We start from the raw sequence: 10000 nt of genomic DNA, 5'->3' as shown, positions 1-10000 counted from the left end.
CATATGTCACACACACACACACACACACACACACACACACACCTCAGATGACTGCACTACGTATGTGTGAGGACAAAATGTCAGGTCTGCTTTGGTTCTCACTGCTCCCAAAATCCCTGTGTTTTCTGTGCTCTTCCCACCCCATCTCACTGAGTGGATCTGCCAGGTGTAAGATCATGCAGACCCAACACACATCACACACACACACACACACACACACACACACACACACACACACACACACACACACACACACACACACACACACACACACACACACACACACACACACACATTTTTCTCTGTCTCTCTCTCACACACAAACATACACACACCTACTGTACCTCCCACACACCTACACACACCTACCTCCCTCTCTCTGTCTCTCTCTCTCTCTCACACACACACACACAGACAGAGAGATACACAGAAGTCTGGCCCACCCTCCCAAACAAACCCCTCTGTCGTCCGTCATGGTGGCCGGCGGTAATAGATTTCTGCTGCGACAGCACAGGTCCGTTCCCAGGCCTGGACATTAGCATTCCCACACAGCCGCGGCGCTTTCATATGGGTGACACAGAGAGCGCTTGATTCACCAGACACACTCACTCAAGGGGAGGCTAGCGCCGCCATAAAGGAATATCAAATGAATCCTAATCGGCTTCCGTTTGATTCAATAATTCATGAGAGGCAAGTCTCGAAGCACCACCACCTGTGTGTGTGTCTGTGTGTGTGTGTGTGTGTGTGTGTGTGTGTGTGTGTGACAGGTAGAGAAAGAGAGAATAGGTGTGTGTTTACGTGTATATGTAGATGTGAGGAGAAGTCTGGGTATGTGAGTGTGAGTTTGTGTATGAGGGTGACATATTCATGTGTGTGTGCATATGAGTACATATGCGCATATATGTGTGTGCGTGCGTGTGTGTGTGTGTGTGTGTGTGACTGCACAGACTTGACAGTCTATTAGACTTGCAAGTGAGTGAGTTTGTGTGTTTGCATGCTGGGCACTGAATATGTGCCAGAGAGTGTGAATGCAAACTTGAGTGTGTGGTGTGTGTGTGTGTATGTGTGTGAGTGTGTGCTTCTGTGTTTATGAGGATGTGAATGCTAGTGTCTCTGTGTGTGTGTGTGTGTGTGTGTGTGTGTGTGTGTGTGTGTTTGTGTCTGTCTGCGCGTGTGTGTCCTTCTCTCCCTTCCCCCTGATGCCTGTGGCCATCTCTTCCACTCCTTGTCTCCATCCCCGTGCTGCCCTGCGATTGGCTCGCCTCCTCTGCTGTTCCCCCTGTCCTCTCGTCTGATTGGGCCTGGTGGGTCTCGGCCTCCCTCTCAGGAGGGGTCATCCTGGGTTAAGCACTCCAGCTTTTATCACCCCTGTCCCTCAGACACGGACGAGTGCAACTCTCTCTATCTCTGCCACTCATCTTCCCTAATCTCTCTCCTCTCTTCTCTCTCTTCAGCTCCCCCTCCTCAGAGGGGCAGAGCCAGTGATGTTCTATGATTAAAAAATGGCCTTGTCATTTTCTATCCCTCTGTTGTATTCCTTTTACTTTTTGGGCTGAAAAGAGATCGTTTTTTTTTCACTTTCTCACTCTCTCATCAGTGTCTGGGTGTCTTGTCTCTTGAGCCCTTCTACATGTGTGTCACTGTGTGTGTGTGTGTGTGTGTGTGTGTCCCTCTCTTTGGGTTTGTGTGTGTGTGTGTGTGTGTGTGTTTGTGATTGTGGGTTGAGAGTGAGTGTATGTGTGTGTTTGTGATTGTGGGTTGAGGGAGAGAGTGTGTGTGTGTGTGTGTGTGTGTGTGTGTGTGTGTGTGTGTGTGCACTGTGTGTGTGTAGAGGCCAGAGCTGTGCTTGTTGTTCTCCAGTAGATTCTTCTTTATCTTTGTCTTTTGACCTCTACCCTCTTTTCCTTTTTTCATTCTTCTTCTTCAGGAAAACTTGCTACCCAGCTCTCTCCCGCCCACCACAGCTTTTTGACCTTCAAGTTGGCCACAAACTCTACCTCCCTCTCTCTCATCTTTCCCCTCCTCTTCTCCTCCTCCCCCTTTCTTTTCCCTTGTGCTCTCTGACTTTATCTCCCCTCCCTTATTTGCTTTTATCTTCTTCCTCTCCCTCTCTTCCTCATTTTCTATCCATATCCCTCTCTTTTTCTGCTTTCTCCCCTACTCCATTCCTTCTATCTCTCTCTCTCTCTCTCTCTCTCTCTCTCTCTCTCTCTCTCTCTCTCTCTCTCTCTCTCTCTCTCTCTCTCTCTCTCTCTCTCTCTCTCTCTCTCTCTCGCGCTGCGTGGCACGCGACCTTGTCGTCAGTCTCAGCTGTTCCCTGAAGAGCTGATTCAGGGAAAGCACAAAGGCCAGAGAGCCTGGTGGCTTCTTAAAGTCCCCACCACACACACACACACACACACACAAACACACACACTCTTGCTAGATGAGTTTGGATTTTTGACAATTTGGACGTCAAACAACAAACCCCCTGTAAACACACACACACATACTGACACACACACACTGACACACACACACACACACACACACACACACACTCACACACTCTCACACACACACACACACACACACACACACACACACACACACACACACACACACACACACACACACACACACACACACACACACACACACACACACACACACACACACACACACACACGCACACACGCACACACGCACACACACACACACGCACACACACCTTCAGTTGCAGCCCTTGAAACGGCCAGCCAATTAACACAGGAGCAGGCTGGGGCAGGACAGACGCTGTTACTGAGCAGTAGAGGCACTGGACCAGAACACACTGACGTCAGCCTCTCCTTCTCTCCTCTTCCCCCTCTCTATCCCTCTTTCCCTCTCTCTCCTCCTCTTTCTCTCTTCCTCTATAACTCCATCTCAATGACTCTTCGCTGCTTTCCTCTGTACATTTCCCTGCCTCCCTCGCCTTTCTCTCCTTCTCTTTAATTCTCTGTATCAACCTTTCTTTCTCCCCACCTCTCTCATGTACTTAGCAACTCTCTCCTTCCCTTCTTTTCCTACCTGCCTGCCTCGTCCTTTCCTCTCCTCTCCCTCTCTCCCATTTGTCCTCTCCACTTCTCCTTCCTTCCTTCCTCCCTCCTTCCTGTTTCTCTCCTCCCTGGTGGTGTTATTGAATCATGCTGTTATAATCACTCTGCAGGGCCCTAGAGAGTGGGGGACCAAACTGAGTTACACACTCCTTCCAGTGCCCTCCGCGCTGCTGCGTTCGCCCGGCCCCAGTCCGACCACAACTCACATCCCTGCCACCGCCCTGGCACTGAGCGCACTGGGCACAGATCTCACCCCCTGGCTTGGCACAGGTGTGGTTCAGATTTGGCGTGGATGCCCGTGGTGCAGGTAGAGCAGATAGTGTGAGCGTCAGTAGCAGCTCTAGGACTCTGCTGTGTGGCGGAGCAGGACTGGACTCCCTGTCCACCCAGAGAGCCGTGATATGTCAGGACAGGGCAGATGACACGAGCGACAGTAGAGCAGACAGGACACGGTACACAACCTCTGGGAATCCATTTTGTTCCTTTCTCAGCTTGTCTTTTCTCCCCTTCCTCCCTCCCACGCTCTCTGTCTGCCTTTCTTTCTCTTCTCTCCTCTCCCTCTAGAAGTGTCAAACTCCTTCTCTTGCTGCACTTTGTGCTCCCTCCCTTTCACTCTCTTCCTCTCTTTTCCCCCTCCCTTCCTCACATCTTTCCATTCGACCCCTCTCTCTACCTCTCCCTTCTCCTCTCTCTCTACACCTGTTCTGTTGGACTAGCTGTTGCATTTGTATTCATAAAACAGCAAAACAATAAAGTGAGACGAGTTACTGAGTTTAATTGGACTACAGCTGGGCAGGTCTCTAGGATTCACTAATCGCTCCGTTTTTGGGAATGGATTTTTTTTTTGTTGCTCTTTCTGGTGTCGAGGTGATGGGTGTGTGTGTGTGTGTGTGTGTGTGTGTGTTTGTGTGGGTGGGTGGGTGGGGGGGTTGATAGGGGGGTGATGTACGTGGAGGGGATGTGAGTGTTTTGGGTGGTGGTGGTGGGGGGTCACCAACCCAGGGCTGTAATGAGGAAACTAAACAAATCAGGGCCCAATCTCCTCGGCTTGCCAACCTTTGCAATTCAAATCAGGCCGTTGGTGTAATGAGAGGCGCCTGCTGAATGCTAACAGGAGCTGAAGCTGGAGCAGGAGAAGGAGTCAGAGCAGCAGTGCGGCCGGGCACGTCCCCTCTCCCAGAGGCTAACGCCAAGCGCACCCCTCCTCACGCTCACACTCACACTCACACTCTCGCTTCTCTGCTTCTCTTTTCCTGGCCCTCTCTACATCTCTTTTCTCACTGTCTCGCTCTAGTACCATCTCCCAGACCACTCTTATTTTTCTGACTCTCTCTCTTTGTTCTTTTCTCTCTCTCTTTCTCTCTCTCTCTCTCCTCTCTCTCTGCTCCCCCTTTTTCTCTCACTTCTGTCTACCTTTTTTACTTGTTGTTTGATTCTATCCCACTCTTCCTATCTCTCTTTATTCTCCATTTCCTTCTCTCCCTCTGTTACTTTTCTCGCCATCTCTCCCTCTCTCTGCCTATCATCTCTCTTTCTCTCTCTCTCCATTTCCCAACTTCCCCTCTTTTTCTCCATGCTTTGTCTCTAGCCATTTCTCATTTCCCCTCCATTTCCAGAGTTCCTCTACTCTCTCCCTCTCCCTCTTTCTCTCCCTCTCTCTCTCTCTCTCTCTCTTTCTCCCTCTCCATCTATCTCACCCATGTCCTCTCCCGCCCGCTGTCTCTCCCTCTCTCTATTCATCTGACTGCTCAGATAAAAAGCTGGAGTGTGGGGAGCGCGTCTGGTGCGCCCTCAGATTTAAAACATGCAAATTGAGAGCCGCCGTTTTCCCGACAGCTGTTTGAGGACGTGCCGCTCGCCTCGCCGCTCTGCGCTGCGCTGCGCTACACTGGCGCCATCCTGCAGACCCAACTCAAACACACCAGACCTGAGAAGCAGGCAAGTCTCTCTAACAACCCCAATGCTGCTACTTACACATGCATGTACCAGCACCCCCCACACACACCCCCACACCATCCCACCCTCTAGTCCTTAGACTCTTCTATTTAATTAAACATCTAATCTCTTCCAAAACGTCAGGGTGGAAGAGGAGAGAAGGGGTGTGGGTGGGCATGGCTGTCACATCATGTCACCTCATCATCTGCTCCAAACCAGAGAGGGCTGCATATGCTGCACTCGCAAAGCAAAAAGTTTCTTCAACATCCCCACACGCAAGGCACAGACATTAGATCAGCATACACACAGTCTAAACATAATACACATAATATACACATAGCCTAAACATATAGACTATTTCAAGAGAGTTCCATTATCAGTGCCATAGTTGCTCCCACAAGGTTTTTAGCCAAAGATCATAAAGCGTGGCCCCAGCTGTGGTGCAACTGGCTGGTGTACCTGCACCGTACGCCGGTGACCCGGGTTGGATTCCCGTCCCGTGGTCCTTTCCGGATGCACCCCTACTCTCTCTCCCATTCACTTCCAGTCACTCCTGTGACACTTCCTGTCACTAAAAAGATCATAGAGCGCTACGCGAATCAGAGGTTGCAACATTCCATATGCAGCGTAAGTAGTTTGGGAACAAAATGTAATGTTCAAGCATAGTTTTTGTTTTTCCTGTAGAAACGGTCTATACACATTAGCTTAAACTCTGACCTCCAGCTACTTGAAAGCGGGTCCTGAGATCTGAGATCCTGAGACAAATATAGAGCTCAAAACATGTATCTTGTTTATTAGCAGAGTGCAATGTACTGTATATTGCACAGAAAAGGCAATTGTAAAAGATGCGTTTTCCTGTTAATATCTAATCAAATTTCTTTACAAAAATTGGACTTCACACTGTATAATTCAAGATGATAAATGCTTATTTTCTATCTTAATTGAACTATGTTTTCTTGCAGTGCACATAGTTTCTCTGCTAACCCAAATAGAGCACACTCTACCGTACACCCTCTTATTAGCCAGCTTCTAATTTCATTTAGGACTTGATTATGTCGATCTCTGAAGAAAACACCTCGACTCAGTTGTACATAATGTCACATTAAGACTGGTAAATAGCTTCATATAAGTGCTATAGGACCATGTATATAATTGTTTTCACTCTCATTATCGGGCTGGTGCAGGTTGTAATTGAGTTACCTGTTCAATAGAATGTGTGAATATGTGTGTGTGTGTGTGTTTGTGTGTGTGTGTGTGTGTGTGTGTGTGTGTGTGTGTGTGTGTGTATATGTGTGTGTGTGTGTGTGTGTGTGTGTGTGTGTGTGTGGTAGAGATTATGAACCACTGAACTGATTAGAGTCCCCTGGTAATAGGTTCTAAGCACAGGTAAGTAATTACATTTGGGAAATAGGGAGGAACCAATTTGATCCAAGCCCTTATGAATCAGTGGCGTAGTAGCCTATATATATCAGTGATTAGTCTTCCATGTAGAAACACCTTCAGAGCAGTTCATTAGGAGGAGAAAGAGGCTCTGAAATGCTGGATTGATGTAGTCAGGTCTGAACTATAGAGTCCTCAGAGAGAGAAGATTATGACTGAAACATCACCAGAAAGATGTCTGAAATGATGGCAAATCAATTAACATGGACACTGAGGTGTGTGTGTGTGTGTGTGTGTGTGTGTGTGTGCATGCGTGCGCATGTGTGTGCATGATCTGTTTGAGCATTGATGTTTATTTATATTTTCCCAACTGGTTTGTCTCTGTTGCTAAAGCAAGAACACACAAGCACACACAAATACAGGAAGAGAAAGAGAGAGGGAGCGAGAGAAAGAGAGAGAGAGAGAGAGAGAGAGAGAGAGAGAGAGAGAGAGAGAGAGATGCATTCCTATGGCCAGGGGAAAACAGTGGAAATCTCCTATTTAAAGAGCTCCCCAGAGCGCCTGACTGCTTGACCTTGATTGGCTAAAGGCTGTTTTTCCCAAGAACAAAGGCAGTCGTTTAGCACAGGAGACTCCGGCCAAAGCACTGGCCATTCTTTCCTTCTACGATGCCCCAAAAACATCCAGTTAGATAACAAAAACAACTATACAAGCTGATTCAACAAAATTCAAAACAGCAAAACCTAAAACAAATCTAGCTTGTTTTAAAAAATGGCTTCAAGCATCATTCAGGAGTAGGCCCTATGGGTGATTAAAAACTCAGACCCATCAGTGAAAAGCAGGAAGAACCTGATGTTTTATTCAAAGGAAGAGGGTAGGTTTGCTCAAATATCTGGGTCGCCATGGAGAACCTCCACAGCATTAGATGCACCACTATACTCAGTTACCAGCCAGAGGCCATTACTAGCTTTCAGTAGCCTACTAGGCACTACAAAACAGAGAGGAGAAGAATTCCACCAGAATAATCTTGTTGAGATACCTGCACTGGTTCATTACAGCACATTTGATCTCATTTAATATCGCAATGCATTTGTTACATCGCAACTATTGAGCTAAATACAATGTATCCAGTGACAATGGTTAAACAATTGTAGTGTAGACATGTGCGCACATACAGTATATAACAATTCTACAGGTGCTGGATAGCCAAAACATAGAAAAAGAGGATATCTGTACACTGCCTTGTATGCTCAAGTTAATGGTAGGCTACAACGTTTCAACTAGACGAAGACCTGAGTGATCGAAACATTGTAACCTGCCATTAAACTGGGAGCATAGAGAGGCTGCACACTCTGATCAGTAGCTGCACACCCTGATCACCTAATCAGGTTACTGTAAAGACTGATGTTTCGGCAAACAGGCTTGATCAAGGTTCCATTGAACATGATTGAAGATGAATGAACATGTCTGACTAATATTCTACTCTTATGTATTGTAAAGTAAGGATCTACGCATTAGGACTAGTGTTAGCACACGTGTGGTGGTGGAACAGTCACTGCCTGATAAGCAGTTGGCCCAGATTCACTCCTCTAACACTGCCATCTGTTACAGTAGATCACCTTATATAAAGACGTCTGCAAAATACCATTTTACCTTTGACAATATCAAATGTTTAATTATTTGTATCGCTGCATGATTTTTTAATTAACAATTTTATCATGTAACAAAGACACTGTTGTATAATTTTATGAACACAATTGTGTAATATGAGAGTGTAAAATGATAATGTTATAATTGTCATTAGAGATGCCCATGCAGTCCGTGCATACAGTATGAGAAAGTCATTGAATAAGACGTAAGCCTTTGATGTTGACACATACATACTTCTGGGATGCTTTGTCAGTGAAGGAGTTAAAAGCAAGCTAGACACTAAGCTGCAGGGCATGGATGGAGATGAGATAGAATGAGTGACAGAAAGAGAGATAGAGAGAGAAAGAGAGAGAGAAAGAGTGTGTGAGAGAGAGTAGGAATGGGGAAGAGAGAGGGAAGGACACAGATGCGCATAAATCTGTGTGTACCAATTCTGTCTGAGACATGACCCTATACATCTCTCTCCAGCCCTCTCTCTCTCTCTCTCTCCCCCCAGCCTTCTTTCTATCTCTCTTTCTCTCTCTCCCTTGCTTTCTTTCTTTCTGTCTTGCTCACCCGTCTACAATTTAAACACATCATCGATGCAATGATTATCCTTTGGTAGATATGCATATGATAAATTGATGTGATTAATTAATTAAAGTCAAATAATTAAAAAAAGCCCACAAAATCAACCACATCTATACACACACACACACACACACACACACACACACACACACACACACACACACACACACACACACACAGACAAGTAGCCACAGACTCACATACAAACCACTTTTGTGTGCGTAACGAGTCCACATTATGAACAGGCTTCAGAAGGCACGACTTTTGCTGACTATGTATAAAAGTATGTGGGTATTATCAATATTTCAGCATGGGGAGATTTCATGCACTTGCATAATGACTATCTACTGGATGTGGAAGTGCAAAAGTATGTCTATGTATATCACATTCTTATTTATACATACTTACATGCCTCACTCAATCTCAATCTGAGTTATTTATTTGTTTACCACTAGGGAAGTGATCTTGAAGCAAAGAGTGAGTGTGTGTGTGTGTGTGTGTGTGTGTGTGTGTGTGTGTGTGCCAGAGTATTGAATCATAACTTTTTATATTCATGAGTAGTTTATGTCCTGACATTTCTGACACATATGTTTTTACTTCACTCTGTTCTTGAACAATCTCTGAGCATATCCGTGTGTGGCTATGTCTTTAGAAATAAGGGAGAATATTCTATTTTCTTTTATTTTTGCAGTGTTTCATTGTTCTGCATTGGTGCATCCCCTGCGTCAGTGCAGCTATCTGCTCCAGACTGCCAGATTGGCACTAATCAGGGGCTGTGTGGGATGGCCAGTGCCATAACCCATCAACCTGAAAGGATACCTAAAGCCTGATTATTTTCTCCTTTAGCTAGAGCAGCTGGTGGATCTTTATGCAAAGTCATGCTGTCTCTCCCTTGATGCGCATCATTGTAAATATTTTTCCCAGCATTGCCTGACTGGGTCTTCATTCATCTGTGGTATCAAAATTACCATCAATATGTTACGTGTTATCACAGAAAGGCTCTGTTCCGCCATAACAGCAGGAGCAGCTGTATGACAAACTGTGTGAGTCTGTGTGTGTGTGTGTGTGTGTGTGTGTGTGTGTGTGTGTGTGTGTGTGTGTGTGTGTGTGTGTGAGTGTGTGTGTGTGTGTGTGTGAGTACTGTACAGTATGTGTGTGTGTGTGTGTGCGCGCGTATGTGTGTGTGTGTGTGTGTGTGTGCGTGTGAGAGTGTGTGTGTGTGTGCGTGTGTGCGTGTGTGTGTGTGTATGGGGTGTATAACGGCGTGTACGAGCGACATACCTGAAGGGCCTCGGTGCCCGGCTGCTGCAGCAGTTTGACGGTCCTGCCGCCGGCACTCTTCTGTCCGCGCCCGTCGTGCCAGGTGAGGTTGCCGCCGGCCTTGCGCG

General features: G+C 46.5%; 1 protein-coding gene across 1 annotated transcript in view; it reads right to left on the bottom strand.

Moving 5' to 3' along the window:
- Nucleotides 1–10000, bottom strand: part of samd10b (sterile alpha motif domain containing 10b) — a 67675-nt gene that overhangs the window by 25819 nt on the left and 31856 nt on the right. Inside the window, exon 2 of the mRNA XM_062542156.1 lies at nt 9894–10000. This exon is cut by the window's right edge and continues 75 nt beyond it. Within this exon, the coding sequence (XP_062398140.1) occupies nt 9894–10000 (107 nt within the window). The remainder of the gene's footprint in view (nt 1–9893) is intronic.

The sequence above is a fragment of the Sardina pilchardus genome, chromosome 7 (genome assembly GCF_963854185.1).
Source record: "Sardina pilchardus chromosome 7, fSarPil1.1, whole genome shotgun sequence".
NCBI classification, from domain to species: Eukaryota; Metazoa; Chordata; class Actinopteri; order Clupeiformes; family Clupeidae; genus Sardina; species Sardina pilchardus.
This window is presented reverse-complemented; position numbering and strand designations above follow the sequence as displayed.